The sequence below is a fragment of the Bubalus bubalis genome, chromosome X, assembly GCF_019923935.1.
Source record: "Bubalus bubalis isolate 160015118507 breed Murrah chromosome X, NDDB_SH_1, whole genome shotgun sequence".
In the NCBI taxonomy this organism is placed as follows: Eukaryota; Metazoa; Chordata; class Mammalia; order Artiodactyla; family Bovidae; genus Bubalus; species Bubalus bubalis.
Window position 1 is genome coordinate 52179271 of NC_059181.1, and position 16036 is coordinate 52195306.

The following is a 16036-nucleotide window of genomic DNA, read 5'->3' on the forward strand; positions in this document are numbered from 1 at the left end:
AATATTATACTGTATGGATATACTAAATTTTGTTTGTTCACCAGTTGATGGACTTTGGGGTCATTTTTTTAATAGCTGCAGAATGTGAGGAAAGTTTTTTAAAAAAAAAGCTGTATAGGAAGAAAATAGTAAAGTGACATTGCCAAAATGAGGGTACAGGAGCATTAGGTTTTATTTCTGGCTCTGCTACTTGAGGCTTTTCTAGGACTCAGTTTTCACATCTATAAAATCAAGGCTGGGACTAGATCATTCAACAGATATTGCTAGAACTCCCTGTGTGCAAGGCCTCTGGTCAACACCCTGAAAGTAAATAAACCAATCCCTGCCTTTGGTCGTGTGTAGTTGAGTAGAGGACAGAGATGAGTAAACAACTGGAATAAAATATTATTAGAGGTGTTACAGAAGAAAAACAGACTGGGTCATTAGGAAGTTGAGGGAGGGAGGGGTCGGGAAAGTATTTGTAGAAGTGGCGACACTTGAAGGAAGAGTAAGAGTTTGTCTGTTGGGGCCATGGCTTTATCATGTAGATATGAGGATTTGAGTGAGGGGTTCTCAACAGGGACATTACATGATCAGATTTGCATTTTGGTTGGGGAAGACAATTCTGGTTGATAATGGGGGCCAGTGCGGCAGTTCAAGCAGTAAATACTGATATTGTCTCTAAGTAGGCGTAGATTTGAGAAGAAAATGTATTGGAAGTAGGAGCTGATACATGACCTGAATAAATTTGGAGATTCAATATTGTTAGGATGCTGATTCTCTCCACATTAATCTAGAATCCTAGCAGAGGAATTGTTGTGTTGAAGGCTATAAACCTTTTAGGTTCTTAGTATATATTAGCAATTTTGCTTTCTAGAGAGAAGTTATTGGTCCCCATACCTGCACTGTACTTATTTCACTGTGTCTTCATCAGCGTTAAATGTTTGTCTTAAAAAACTTTGTAAGACTTCTTGGTAATGGTGGCAAACTAAACATACACATGGCTACTTCTATTCCTTATTGAAACTTCACTTAAATGACACAAAGGGATTTTTTTTTTAAGGTAAAAAAAATCACAATGATGGGGAAAACAAGAGACAATGAAAAAATTCTTGAAACTAGGAAACAGGAAAACTGAAACTTAAATCAGTACCTGGAACATCTGCGAATCAATCTGAAAGCCGTGGGAACCTTACCCACACTAGGTAGCGGGAAATGTGACCCTCCCTCACTAGCAAAAGATTGTGAGGTGTACTTTTGAAATTGATCTCTGGATTGAGGTCTTTTAGGTACAATTGAGGTATAGTGAAAATACTAGAATTCATTGTATACTTACTGAATGTTGAGGTTCCCAGCCATCTTCCTCCACTTGACTCTTAGAACACTGGTAGCCAAACCTTTTTTCTTCGGGCACAGAAAATGGGTGAGTTTTCTCTGGGGACTCTTAACTGGCTCAGAAGGAAAGACCTAGAGTTTCCCAAACTAAGTGGCTTTACCCTACAGTGAAGCTCACAGTTGACAAACTTCATCTCAGTACTCAGAACTTCTATTCAGTCTTTTCCTTTCTTACTTTTGAATATAAGTAGATAACCGAGAAAACTCTAGAACAAAGTAGAACCAAATGGTAAAAAAACAGTTTGAACAGAGGGTAGGCTGGGAGAAATAAGCTTCAAAAAGAAAAGGAAAAGAAACCTCATTAAAACTTTCAGAGATGAGCATATGTTGCAAACATAAAATAAGAACAAGATGCTATTTTAAAAGAACATGCTAAGAACAAAAAAGAGCTCTTGGAAATTAAAATTAATGATAACAAAAGTGGAAAACTAAATAAAAAGCATAGAAGATAAACAGTTAAGGATATCTCCCAGAAAATAGAATAAAAAGTTAAAGGTAGAAAAAGTTAGAGAAAATCAGAGAACTTTTTCTGGTAGTTCAATATTCAATAATTCTCTCTGAAAAGAGAATAAATGAAAACTGAAAGGGTCAAATTATTAATGAAATTGTTTAAGAAAATTGCCCTCAACTACAAGAGTCTTCAGAATCAAAGGGCCTACCCAGTACATGAATGAGAATAGATCCACACCAAGGTATATCTGGTGAATTTTCACAAACACTGGGACCAGAAAACTCGTACAAGCTTTCTGAGAGAAAACTGGTTTCATTCAAAGCATTACAGATCAGAATGGCTTCAAACTTTCAAAAGCAACATTGGAATCCAGAACACTAGAACCATGCCTTCAAAATGATTTTCAACTTAGAATTTTATATGTGCAGTCAAATTATCAAGTGTGAGAGTAGAATAGAGATATTTTTCTAAATTCTTCGCACTGTTTCTCAGGAAGCTGTTGGATGATGTGCTTAATTAACCACAGCAAAGGAACAAACCAAGAAAGAGGAAGACATGGGATCTAGGAAACAGGAAATCTGTCATGGGAGAGTGACAATCCAGGGAGGGCAGCTGGTCTCAATTGTAACAGATCATAAGGCTCTATGAGAGATTGCTACAGAAAGGTGAAAAGTGATAAGAGTTTTACATTTGTCAAAAAGGTTGGGATTAACTTACTAATACATACATAGAAAACTAAGCAAATTGAGAAATAGAAGGCTATTTTTAATATAGTCTTGAGGCATGATATTTAGAATTGTTAAGGTGAATGCCAAAATAATCAGAAGAGGTGAAAACCAATGGCTGTAGGAAATGGAGAATGGCAGGGCCTGCTGATTTTCTAACAGATCTTGTAGAACCACTTGGTGTGAAACTGCTTACATGACTGGTAACAAAAATTGTTACTGAGAAAGGAATGGCCAGCTTAATGGAAAGTTATATTTTGAATTTTTATAAAAATTATTAAGGAAGTTGAAATATTTTGGTATATTTCCTGCTTTTGACTTAAATTCTCTTTTTTTAAAATTAATTTATTTATTTTAATTGGAGGCTAATTACTTTACAATATTTCCTGTCGTCACAAATCAAAACCTTGAGAACAGAGACCAGTGGTCCTCTCTGTTGGAGTTGGAGGGTCTGGGAATCTGTTGTCAGACCATTCCTTGAGACTTTCCTTCCTCTCCTTGAGGACTCTGCACTTAGATGAGGTTTCTGTAGACTATGGAAAACTTTTATCTCAGCAATCTTGGCTTTTCTTCCTCAGGTTGTCCGCACAAACCAGTGTGCAGGAGAATTCGTCATTACCTTTCCTCGTGCTTACCACAGTGGCTTTAACCAAGGCTACAACTTTGCTGAGGCTGTCAACTTTTGCACTGCTGACTGGGTGAGTCTGGAGTGTGATGAGGGGTGGCAAGGAGAAGCAGGAGGGTGGTAGGGAAGCTGAGGCACCATTGCCTCCAGACTTGGCTATGCTCAACCTTGAACCTGACCACAGCTGCCAGCTGGGCGCCAGTGCATTGAGCACTACCGCCGACTCCGAAGATACTGTGTCTTCTCCCATGAGGAGCTCATCTGCAAGATGGCTGCTTGTCCAGAGAAGCTGGACCTGAACCTAGCAGCAGCTGTGCATAAAGAGATGTTCATCATGGTGCAGGAGGAGCGGCGTCTACGAAAGGCCCTGTTGGAGAAGGTGAGTGGTGGGGAGAGTGCACAGGATTGGGTACCGTAGTCTGGCAGAGATACGGAGAGGAAGAAGTAGTAGTAGGCTCTCTTCTTGGGAAGTACTGAAAAGAACTAGACACATCTAAGTTGAAAACTACATTCCATTCTCTACCATTTACTAATAACTGTTGGCAAGTTAATTTACTTGACTGAGCCTCAGCATCCCCATCTGAAAAAAAATGGAATTATAATAGTGCTTACCTTTTTGAATAGTTGAGTGGATTTAAGTTGTTAAGTGGGCTTCCCAGGTGGCTCAGATGGTGTAGTGTCTGCCTGCATTGAGGGAGACTGAGGTTCGATCCCTGGGTCAGGAAGATCCCCTGGAGAAGGAAATGGCAACCCACTCTAGTACTCTTGCCTGGAAAATTCCATGGATGGAGGAGCCTGGTAGGTTACAGTCTATGGGGTCGTAAAGAGCTGGACATGACTGAGTGACTTTACTTTCATTTTCTTTTCTTTCAAGATGTTAAGTAAGTGACCCATAGCAGGTGCTGGTATAGCTGCTATTCATGATTATTTAAATAACCCAATAAGACCAACTGACATAACAAAACCCCCAGTTGCTGGTAAGCTTGGACAACCTTTTTAGGTTACCTAACCTTTCATAGTCTTACTCTCCCACTCTATAAAATGGGAATAAATACCTAACTTGTGAGGTGGTTGTAAAGCTTGAGTAAGGTGATTTATGTCAAAGCATCTATTACTGCACTTTCAGTGTAGCAGCTGCTGTTATTGATAATACATGAACAAAATAATTGAAATATGGGATATTAAATGCCATTTTATTGCAATTCAAATGGTTTAGCAGTTCAGATTGGGTTAGTGTTACTGAGTAGAAGACAGATAGATTCCTCATAACTTATCAGTTTTGTTTGAAGGTGAGTGGGACTGCTGTTCATGTAGTTTAGCTGCCTTAAAGCTCCAAACTTGCTCAGTTAGGGAATTGATTTAGTGAGAGTGCTCCATAGGATGACAAAAGAATGCTGGTCTTCAGGAATCCCATGCTGGATCCCTTTTCTTAAAATAAGGAAATTTAGGCTAATATTTTCTTATTTTAAAGCTCATTTATAATTTCCCTATGAGCATGGGCTGTAAGAATTGCAGCTTTGGTAAGTGTTGGAAGTCTGGGGCCTATCAGTCTGTGGTATTAGTTGATGGGCTTTTCTAGGCATCATTTTTACTCTCTGTTCAGTGCTGTTATTAAGTGATGACTTTGGGGCTGTGCTAGGCTATAGGAAGAAGCCAAAGTAAGGTGGGAAAAGTAGATGTTCCCATACTAACACTCAGAATTCTCTATTCTCAAATTCTCAGAATTTGGCCCTTACCTAAGAGAAGAATTCTGGAACCCCCAAGTCTCAAAATTCTGTAAAAGATTGTGTGTGTGTGTGTGTGTGTGTGTGTGTGTGTGTGTGTGTCCTTTTCTAGCAAGAGGGCTCAAATTCTGTAAAAGATTGTGTGTGATTGTGTGTGTGTGTGTTTGTATATGTTTGTGTATATGTTTAAGTCTTTTCTAGCAGGAGGGCTCATAGCTTACATCCAGTTCTCTAAGGAGTTCATGATCCAAGAATACCTAGGGGGTTCACCCTAAGAGCAGCATTCTCTAGCTTCAGATTCAAAATAGGCTGTAGTCACATTCTCACTTTGTGCAAGTTACTCTCTCTAAGACTTTGAGATAGCCCCGTGAAATATGTGTCTTTATCTGAAAATTAGCTAATATCAGTAAATATTTGTTGAATGCCCATTTTCCCCCCTCCTGTAGTCATCATGTTATACATTAGACTCCCCCAAATCTGTTTATTTTCTAACTGGAAGTTTGTGTCCTTTGACCAGCATCTTCCTATTTTCCGACCTCCCTAGCCCTTGGCCACCACCATTCTACTCTGTTTCTTTTTTGTTTTATTTGGCCGTGCTGCAAGCCAGCTTGCAGGATCTCAGTCCCCCCACCAGGGGCTGAACCCAGGGCATGGCAGTGAAAACCTGGAATTCTAACCACTAGGCCACCAGGGAACTCCTACTACTCTGTTTTTAGGAGTTTGGCTTTTTTAGATTCCATATATAAGTTATACTCTGTGATATTTGTCTTTTTTGTCTGATTTAACTTAGTATAATGCCCTCAAGGTCCATCTGTGTTGTCACAAATGGCAAGATTGCTGTCTTCCATATGGCTGAGTAATACATATTCCATTATATGTATATGTACATATACATACACCACATCATCTTTATCCATTCATCCATTTATGGACTCTTAGGTTATTTCCGTATCTTGGCTATTGTGAATAATGCTGTAGTGAACATGAGAGTGCAGATATCTTTTTGAGATCCTAGTTTCATTTCCTTTGGAGTATACCCAGAAGAGGGATTGCTAGATCATATGGTTAATTCTATTTTTAATTTTTTGAGAAACCTTCATACTGTTTTCCAAAGTGGCTGTACCAGTTTGCATTCCTACCTCAGTGCACAGTTTCCCTTGTCTCCACCTTCTCTGCAACACGTTCTCTCTTTTCTTTCTGATGATAACCCATTCTGACAGGTGGGAGGGGATATTAATGGTTTTGATTTGCATTTTCCTGATGGTTAGTAATGTTGTACATTTTTTCATGTACCTATTAGCCATTTGTATGTCTTCTTTGGAAAAACATCTTTTCAGGTCCTCTGCCCAGTTCTTATTTGGGTGTTTGGGGTTTTGCTGTTGAATTGTATGAGTCCTTTATATACTTTGGATGTTAACCATTTATCAGATAGACAGTTTGCAAATATTTTCTCCCATTCCATGGGTTGCGTTTTCATTTTGTTGATGATTTCTTTTGCTGTGCAGATGCTTTTTAGTTTGATATAGTTCCACTTATTTATTTTTGCTTTTGTTGCTTGTGCTTTTTAAAGATACCATGTATAAGAAATCATTGCCCACACCAATGTCCAGGAACATTTTCCCTATATTTTCTTCTAGGAGTTTTATGGTTTCAGTTCTTACGTTTAAGTTTTTAATCTATTTCAAGTTAATTTTCATGAGTGATATAAGATTAAGGTCCAGTTTCATTTTTCTACCTGTGATTATCCAGTTTTCCCAGCACCATTTATTGAAGAGACTATCTTTTCCCCACTGAGTATTCTTGACTCCCTTGTCAAATATTAGTTGAGTGTATGTATGAGAGTTTATTTTTGGGCTTACCATTGGTTTATGTGTCTATTTTTATGTCATTACCATACTGTTTTGATTACTACAGCTTTGTAATATAGTTTGAAATCAAGAAACTTGATACCTCCAGCTTTGTTTTTCTTTCTCAAGGTTACTTTGACTTTTGAGGGCCTGTTGTGGTTCCACTATTCTACGTGCTAAGATACTTTTCTAAGTCCTTAGTGACTTTACCTTTGTTAATCCCAACCCAATGAGGATAGTACCATAGTCTCCATTTTACAAAATAGGGAAACTGAAACCCAGAGAGGTTTAAATAATTTACTCTATATCAACACAGCTGGATTTGTAATGTGCAATGGACTCATATGAGCAGAGTTTGTAATGTGCAGAGCACATCTGTGGCAGGGTGGGATTTGTAATGTGCAATGGACTTACACAGAAGTTAGGTCAGTACAGAAGGCAAAAACTGTTAGAATCAAAATTTCTCTCTAAAATCCCCAAAATTTCTCATAATGTATAGCATTATATTGTCTTTCAGTTACTCCAAGATAGCTGGCTTTTCCTCCATTTTTGGAGTGGATTGCTTTTTCTTCATCTAATCAACAGTAAAGTCATTGGCTTAGGTTTGGAACTTTAAACACTGGATACAAGCACATAGAGTTTATTTCTCTTAAGTTATAGATGTGTATGCAGTGTGCTGCTAAAGCAGCCAGCACAGTGCCTAGAGCACAGTGGGCACTGAGTGCCTGGAAGCTAGCATTATTCCCCAGTACACGACACTTGTCTTGGCCACTTCCACATATTGCCATCTCTCTGGTGTCTTGGTCCACATTTTCCTCACCTTCTTCACCCCTAAGGCCCTTTCTGCTAATCTGAAACTTAGCTGATTTTTCTTCCTCTCAACCTACATTGATCTTACCCTGCTTCATATGATTACCCAGCTTTGAGAGTCTGGACTTCACAGAGGCAGTGTGATCTGTGGAGTTTTGTCTCCTTCATAGCTCCTAGCACAGATTTGAGTCTTTAATGTGGAGCTCAGTGGTGGCTGAGTTAGGGGTTTCTGCAGCCCTGTTCTGGTTCTATATAATGAACACCCCCAGGGCATCACCGAAGCTGAGCGAGAAGCTTTTGAGCTGCTCCCGGATGATGAACGCCAGTGCATCAAGTGCAAGACCACGTGCTTTCTATCAGCCCTAGCCTGCTATGACTGCCCTGACGGCCTTGTCTGCCTTTCCCACATCAATGATCTCTGCAAGTGCTCCAGTAGCCGGCAGTACTTGAGGTGAGCAGGGGGCCTACCTGGGGGAAGTGGGCTGAGGAGGGGGATGTAGAACTGGGCCAGATGTGCTCTTTCCTGCCCTCTTCTTGTAGGTATCGGTACACCTTGGATGAGCTCCCTGCCATGCTCCATAAGCTGAAGGTCCGGGCTGAGTCTTTTGACACGTGGGCCAACAAAGTGCGAGTGGCCCTGGAGGTGGAGGATGGGCGGAAGCGCAGTGAGTGATGGGGGGACGGAGGGACTCCACAGGCAAGTTCTATTCCCTTTTCTTCTGTACCCTCCACCCCCTTCCTCTGCCTTTACTCAATACTGCCTACTCCTTGCTGCTCTTATTCTCTCTCCAGGCCTTGAAGAGCTGAGGGCACTAGAGTCAGAGGCCCGTGAGCGGAGGTTTCCTAACAGTGAGCTGCTGCAGCGACTAAAGAACTGCCTGAGTGAGGCAGAGGCCTGCGTGTCCCGGGCTCTGGGGCTGGTCAGCGGCCAGGAAGCTGGGTATGGCAGTGTGAGGCATTGGGCACAGATAGCCTGCTGAGGAATGAGCACCTTAGGAAAAGGACTATTGGCAGGGGGTGGTGGTGAACTCTTAGTACCATTAGCAAGTGACATCAACAGGAAGCTGACAAGCACTGTCATTGGAAGAACTGGGGAGGCAAGGAGGCCAGGCAGCTAGAACGGAGGGGAGTACCTCAGTGCTAAGAAAGTTAGGATTGTTTCTCTTTATCAGTACCTGAAGGTACTGATTTCAGACAGGCTGAGGTCAGGGAGTTGTTGGAGGTTTAGGGATAAGAAAAGGACACAGAAGCATACACTTAATCTGAGTTCACAGTAGAATATGGATTATAATTGTCCAGCTTCTGTTGCCATCAATTTCTAAGCTTTCCCCACCAAATAAATCCTATATTCCTCTCCTCTAATTCTTTTCCCTCATCATATGAACATGCATGTATCTTAAAACTCTCCCTCTAACCTGGGCATTTGCAGGGAACTGTGAAGTATGAGAGGTCAAGGTGGGCATGTATGAGGAAAGGTGTTGGGCCTTAGTACAGAGATGGAGGGAGGGGACTGGGCTGGACTTGAAACTACATGTGAAACTCCATAGCCCCCACAGGATGGCGGGTCTGCAGATGACCCTTGCTGAGCTCCGGGCCTTTCTGGACCAGATGAACAACTTGCCTTGTGCCATGCACCAGATTGGGGATGTCAAGGTGAGGAGGGGTGAACTTGGGGCGCTGCTGAGGGTTTGGGGGAGGGGAGGGGGACCTGAGCAACAGGCCACTCTTGACTTCTTTCAAAAGTGGCAAGTATTTGGGCAAGACAGGATGCACCTGTGAGTAATAGAGGTAGGAAGCAAAGGGTTTAGCAAACTGCCTGTTAGAAATGGGATTTGAGAGGCAAGTGGCAAGGCTACAGATACAGGATGCGTAGTCAAGGAAAGGTTTCCTTTTCAAGGTAGAAGAGGTGAAAGGAAGTAACAAGGGTGTTTGTGGGCCTGGAAAGCGGAATAAAGTTCAAGAAAGTACAGAAATAGGGTGGAAAGAGCAATGGACACCAGTGTGAGCGTAGAGATTGTGAGAAGGCCAAGCATAACAGAACATTTTTAGGACAGAGGGTCTCCTGATGATATACATCAGAATCCTCTGGGCGCTTAAATAAAGCATAGACTCCTGCTGCTGCTTAGTCACTTCAGTCCTGTCTGACTTTCTGCGACCCTATGGACTGTAGCCCGCCAGGCTCCTCTGTCCACAGACTTCTCCAGTCAAAAGTACTGGAGTGGATTGTGGTTGCCATGCCCTCCTCCAGGGGATCTTCCCAACCCAGGGATCAAACCCGGGTCTCCTGCATTACAGGCAGATTCTTTACCACTGAGCCACCAGGGAAGCCCTTTAGACTCCTGACCGATCCCTATTAAGAATCTCAAGGAGTGGACCCAGAGATCTGTGTTTTAACAAATGTCCCAGGGTATTTAGTGGGCATTGAGTATTAGGAACCACTGCTTAGGGCCTGGCGAAGGAAGAGTGCCTAGACCATGCTAGGTTCTCTTCCCAAATACTGAAGGGTAAGAAGGTAAGTAGGGCAGAGGTATGTGGTGGTGGGATCTCTGTGTGGGCTCTGCTGAGGAGTTTGTTTTTTTGTTTGTGTCCTGGTAGGGTATTCTGGAACAGGTGGAAGCCTACCAAGCTGAGGCCTGTGAGGCTCTGGCCTCATTGCCATCCAGTCCAGGGCTCCTGCAGTCCCTGCTGGAGAGAGGGCAGCAGCTCGGAGTGGAGGTACCTGAAGCCCAGCAGCTCCAGCGGCAGGTGGAACAGGCACAATGGCTGGATGAGGTTAAACGCACACTGGCCCCGTCAGCCCGAAGAGGCACTCTGGCTGTCATGCGGGGACTGTTGGTAGCAGGTGCCAGTGTGGCCCCTAGCCCTGCTGTGGACAAGGCCCAAGCCGAACTGCAGGAGCTACTGACCATTGCCGAACGCTGGGAGGAGAAGGCCCACCTCTGCCTGGAGGCCAGGTAGGTCCAGCTTCTTCCCCTCCCTGCTCTACTGCATCCTTCAGAGTTTAGCAGAGAAGCTGAAGATGATTCCCATGGGTGGCCTTGAGCATCAGACTCCTGTATTGGTGTATTGACTATCCTATCCTCCCCTTTTTTGTTTAACTCTGTGTTACACGTAGAGGCAGAGATAGTCTTATGGAGAAACAGAGATGGACAAATGCAGAGCTATATAGAGGACTAGCTCCACAGGCTGACGTGTGCACACACTCATGAGAAGTACCAACGAGCAGATGAACACCTGTCAGTAGAAAGACCCCACACGTGGGACAGTCTGACAAACTGCAGTTCCCAGATTAATACTACAGGTTGTGTGTGTAGGCACTGCCAGCAGGTGGACAGACTGGTGGACAAACAGCATGGGGGTACGGCAGAAGTTTTGGTGCGTGAATATGGAACAAGCAGAGACTGACAGCCGCTTGTAGGCAGAATGCAAGCAAGTAGGCCCAAGTGGCAGCCACAGGGGCTCATACTACTATACCCAAAAGTCAGGCTGGGCTTCTGGTCACAGAGACCATCCCAGACTGAGGCCTCTTTTTTCCCTACCTTTAGGCAGAAGCATCCACCAGCCACGCTTGAGGCCATAATTCATGAGGCAGAAAACATCCCTGTTCACCTGCCCAATATCCAGGCTCTCAAGGAGGCTCTTGCTAAGGCCCGGGCTTGGATTGCTGATGTGGACGAGATCCAAGTGAGGACCCTGTTGCCCCACCCACCCTTCACCCCAGATCTTCAGTCCAGATGGGAGAGATGTCATACACTGCGTTGTTCTGGGTTGAGTTGGGTTGGCTAGAGCAAGGAAGGGGGCATAGCACGTTGTGAGGAGGCAGAACGTGCTTGGTGAGCAGTGTGAAGAAGGGTTGCGAGGCTGGCCTGAGGGAAGATAGGATGCTGGTTAAGATGAGAATGGTAGGGGGCAGGGAGGCTAAAAGAGGCCAGCCACAACAGCGTAACTGGTCTGGTGGTCCTGGGGACTGCCTGGATATCTGGAGGCTGATCCAGTGGATGTAGGAGTTGGAGGAGAGAGCCAAGTAGGCATACCTTCCTTAGGATGAGTCTTTTCTTCTGGCTCAAGACTGTGAGTCCAGTCCATCTTCCCAATTCAGGGCCAGGGACAGAGTAGCATCAGTAGATGCTGGCGAGTTGAATTGAGCTTTCTCTTGCCCTGTCCCAGAATGGTGATCACTACCCCTGCCTGGATGACTTGGAGGGTCTGGTGGCTGTGGGCCGGGACCTACCTGTGGGGTTGGAGGAACTAAGACAGCTAGAGCTGCAGGTACTGACAGCGCACTCCTGGAGGGAGAAGGCCTCCAAGACCTTCCTCAAGAAGAATTCTTGCTACACTCTGCTGGAGGTGAGGCCTGGGACCTGACCCACAGCCTCTCCTGCCTCTGACCCAGATGAGACAGCTCATGTGAGAATGTGGGTTTGGGGGCTTTGGGTATGGGAAGGAGGGGAACCCCAGACATTCCCTTTCTGCCTGCCTGCCTCAGGTGCTCTGCCCGTGTGCAGACGCCGGCTCAGACAGCACCAAGCGCAGCCGTTGGATGGAGAAGGAGCTGGGGTTGTACAAATCTGACACAGAGCTGCTGGGGCTATCTGCGCAGGACCTCAGGGACCCAGGCTCTGTGGTAAGGAGCTTAGGCCCAGATGGGGAGAAGAGTCTGGCAATGATAGTATCTGAGCCTGGTGACCATGGGCAGACCGCTTGCTCCCTGTGCGTCAGTACTCTTGGTTTGGGAGTGGGGTGTTCATGGTGCCAGAGAAGGAGGGTTGGGGTGCTGACCTCTCCTCCCCTGTCCTGGGCACGGCAGATCGTGGCCTTCAAGGAGGGGGAACAGAAAGAGAAGGAGGGAATCCTGCAGCTACGTCGCACCAACTCCACCAAACCCAGTCCACTGGCATCATCGACCACAGCTTCCTCTGCAACCTCCATCTGTGTGTGTGGGCAGGTGCCAGCCGGGGTGGGAGCTCTGCAATGTGACCTGTGTCAGGACTGGTTCCATGGGCGATGTGTGTCGGTACCCCGCCTCCTCAGTTCCCCAAGGCCCAGTCCCACCCCATCCCCACTGCTGGCCTGGTGGGAGTGGGACACCAAATTCTTGTGTCCGCTGTGCATGCGCTCACGGCGCCCACGCCTGGAGACCATCTTGGCACTGCTGGTAGCGCTGCAGAGACTGCCTGTGCGGCTGCCTGAGGGTGAGGCCCTGCAGTGCCTCACAGAGAGGGCCATCAGCTGGCAAGGCCGTGCAAGGCAGGCTCTGGCCTCTGAGGATGTGACTGCTCTGTTGGGACGGCTGGCTGAGCTTCGCCAGCGGCTGCAGGCTGAACCCAGGCCCGAGGAGCCCCCTACCTACCCTTCAGCCCCCGCCTCTGACCCTCTCAGAGAAGGCAGTGGCAAGGATATGCCTAAGGTGAGCTGTGCAGCCCAGCTCTTTGACCCTCAAATTCCTGTCTCCTAGCCCTTGCCCTTACTTAGGCTCCAGCCCTACTACCCCTGCTCTCTGACTTTTGGTCTCCTTTGGCCTGGCCTTCTTGCCCCATTCTGCCTCCTCTCCAGATCCCTGTAATGCTCAATGCTGGCAGCCTGTGTCTGCCCTTCTCCAGGAGGTGGAGGGTCCCAAGTCTGAAGCTGGGGGGCAGCAGTAGGACCTGGTTCTTCAGTTATCACTACCTTTTCTTGATCTCTTTGGCAGGTGCAGGGCTTGCTAGAGGATGGTGACAGCATGACCAGTCCTGAGAAGGTAGCCCCGGGGGAGGGCTCAGGTAAGAGAGGTAGGTCTGAGTGTGGGTAGGCTGTTAGTGGATCTCACCAGAGTGATCCCTGTGGTCCTTAGCTCTGTCGTGGTAGGTGGCAGGGGTATAACCAGGAGTAGCCTCTAACACAACCTGTCCCCGCAACCCCCCAGACCTGGAGCTGCTGTCCTCGCTGTTGCCACGGTTGACTGGCCCTGTGTTGGAGCTGCCTGAGGCAACCCGGGCCCCCCTAGAGGAGCTCATGTTGGAGGGGGACTTGCTTGAGGTGACCCTGGATGAGAACCAGAGCATCTGGCAGCTGCTGCAGGCTGGGCAGCCTCCAGATGTGGAGCGGATCCGCACACTTCTGGAGGTGAGGAGAGGACAGGTCATGTGCAGAGCTAGGAGGTCAGGCGGAGCAGGCAAGGAGCTCAGGCCTGACCACTTGTGCTGCACCTCTTTTTGCCTGTTGTGATCACAGCTGGAGAAGGCAGAGCGCCATGGGAGCCGAGCACGGGGCCGGGCACTGGAGAGGCGGCGGCGGCGGAAAGCAGATCGGGGTGGGGAGGGTGATGACCCAGCCCGAGAGGAGCTAGAGCCAAAGAGGGTACGGAGCTCAGGGCCAGAGGCCGAGGAGGCCCAGGAGGAGGAGGAGCTGGAGGAGGAGACTGGGGGTGAGGGTCCACCCCCACCCCTGCCCACCACTGACAGCCCCAGCACCCAGGAGAATGGCTTGGAGCCTGCACTAGGGGCCAGTTCAGGCTCCTCGGGCCCTTTCCCCACCTTGACTCCCCGGCTGCATGTGCCCTGCCCACAGCAGCCGCCTCAGCAACAGTTGTGACAGTGGCTGAGCCTAGCACAGACCCCAACAGAGACCCCTTGGCCTCAAGGATCCTCTTTCTGACCATCAAGCCTGCTTCTTGGGAGGTGGGCAAATAGGGGGGATGACCACCCCAGCCCACCCCTGAGTTCCTTGACTTTTATATTCTGACTCCAAGGTATTGTTCAGACCTCAGCTCCTGGGGGCTGGCCCCTGGAGTCCCCCTCCCTGGTAGCCTCTAACCAGCATTCCTAGACACCTGAGGCAGATAGACGGATGGGCAGGTGGCAGGGGGGTGGCTGGGGCTGGGCCAGCACCATTCCAGAGAGACAGCCAGTGCATATGCAAACTGGGGGAGTCTCCTCTCCCTTCTCTCCCCAGTTGTGGCCCTGGCCAGGCCATGCTACACTAACCTCACCTCCCCCCCCTTCACTCTTCCTCCTCCTTCCCCCCTTCTCCTGCCTCCGTCCCTCCCCTCACCTCCTTCTCCCTTCCCCTGACTTCCACCCAGGAGGAGGAAACTTCACATAGCTGTGCTCACAGTTTATTATTTTAAATAAATTTGGTTGGGGAGCTGAGGAGGGCTCCCTGAGATCTGAAGAAAGCTTTTGGTGCTTGTCCTCATTACCACCTTGACCTTCCCTCCATGTCCTGCCCTGTCTCCTTTCCTCCTCCTGGGTTCATGTTGTAATAAAAGATGATTGTTGGTGTGTAATTAATTTGTTCAAAAGGAAAAAAAGGCAAAACAAGAAACTTGGTTCCAACTGAAGCCTATTTTAATTTTATTTTATTATTTTCCTCTTGTTAGAAATAAAACCCTTAGCAACATTTTTTTGAAACATGTTTCTGAAGTGCATTTCTCTTCGGAAGGTCTCCATCACCTGTCAGTGGAGGAGCTGCAGTGCTGGTGGGACACGAGGGCTGAAGCCAGGGAGCTCTGAGTTCTGAAACGAGTTCTACCAGGTTCTCCTTAACCATGGGCAAGACATCCCAATTCTCCCCCCCACTCCACTCCCAAGCTAGTTTTAGCCATCTCCCAAGAGATGGGCCCTGGCACGTAACTCCTGCCACAGCCTCCTCCAACTTTATGCCCTCCTGTCCCCCTCTTCGAGCCCCTAGAGGTATGGTTTGGGGGCAGGGCTTTACTGAGGTATAATTTACACACAAAATGTACCTGTTTTAAATGTACAGTTCAGTGATTCAAAGGGATGTTTCTATCCTGCTTAAAACCATCCATGTGGGTCATTGCCCTTAAGATACACATAGACACACGGTTGAGCCTTAAACAATGGGTTTGAACTATGAGGGTCCACTTAAACTCAGATTCTTTCCAATAAATACGTATTGACACTACTGTACTATACACCATGTGTCAAATCCACAGATGATATGGAAGACTGGCTTTAAAGTGACGTGCAGATTTTCTACCCTAACACACACATGTACACACACATCCATGTAATCTCATTTTGGAATGCTTTCGTCAGACCCATATGCTGGGTCTTTCAGGGGCCCTTCCCTGGTTTTTTTCTACCCTAAAGGGTTTTTCCTACCTCTGTGGGTGAGGAGGTAGGAAAAAGGACCTCCCCCAGTTAGGTCATTTACAATCACCAAGTTCACTTTTTAAAAAACAGCATTACTATAATAGATTTTACATACTACACAGGTTTCACTCACTAAAGTATACAATTCAGTGGCTTTCAGTTTATTCTAGTTGTATAATCATCACTGCAGAAGGTTTTAGAACATTTTTGTCATTCCAGAAAGAAACTCTACACTCATGCATCACTTCTCACCCCTGGTCCCCCACTCCTAGGCTACCACTTAATCTATAAGAGTTTGTCTATTTTGGACATATATAAGTGGGATCATATAATATGTGATTCCTTGTGACTGTTCTTTGACTTAGCATAATGGTTTCAAGGTGAGTT

The 16036-nt window shown here is 46.4% G+C and overlaps 1 protein-coding gene across 11 annotated transcripts in view; it reads left to right on the forward strand.

Moving 5' to 3' along the window:
* The window catches only part of KDM5C (lysine demethylase 5C), a 31195-nt gene extending 16251 nt beyond the window's left edge, over window positions 1–14944 (forward strand). For 7 of the 11 annotated variants that reach the window (XM_006042976.3, XM_006042967.4, XM_006042966.4 and 4 more), the window contains 14 exons: window positions 3129–3248; window positions 3360–3554; window positions 7826–8007; window positions 8097–8221; window positions 8349–8496; window positions 9104–9209; window positions 10152–10510; window positions 11102–11240; window positions 11724–11903; window positions 12043–12180; window positions 12364–12963; window positions 13246–13324; window positions 13459–13658; window positions 13767–14944. In XM_006042976.3, coding sequence (XP_006043038.1) covers window positions 3129–3248; window positions 3360–3554; window positions 7826–8007; window positions 8097–8221; window positions 8349–8496; window positions 9104–9209; window positions 10152–10510; window positions 11102–11240; window positions 11724–11903; window positions 12043–12180; window positions 12364–12963; window positions 13246–13324; window positions 13459–13658; window positions 13767–14126 — 2931 coding nt within the window. In that variant the 3' untranslated portion in view covers window positions 14127–14944. The remainder of the gene's footprint in view (window positions 1–3128; window positions 3249–3359; window positions 3555–7825; window positions 8008–8096; window positions 8222–8348; window positions 8497–9103; window positions 9210–10151; window positions 10511–11101; window positions 11241–11723; window positions 11904–12042; window positions 12181–12363; window positions 12964–13245; window positions 13325–13458; window positions 13659–13766) is intronic. The other 4 variants (XM_006042968.4, XM_025276485.3, XM_006042974.4 and 1 more) reach the window with 1 other exon arrangement.
* The last annotated feature ends 1092 nt before the right edge of the window (window positions 14945–16036 follow it).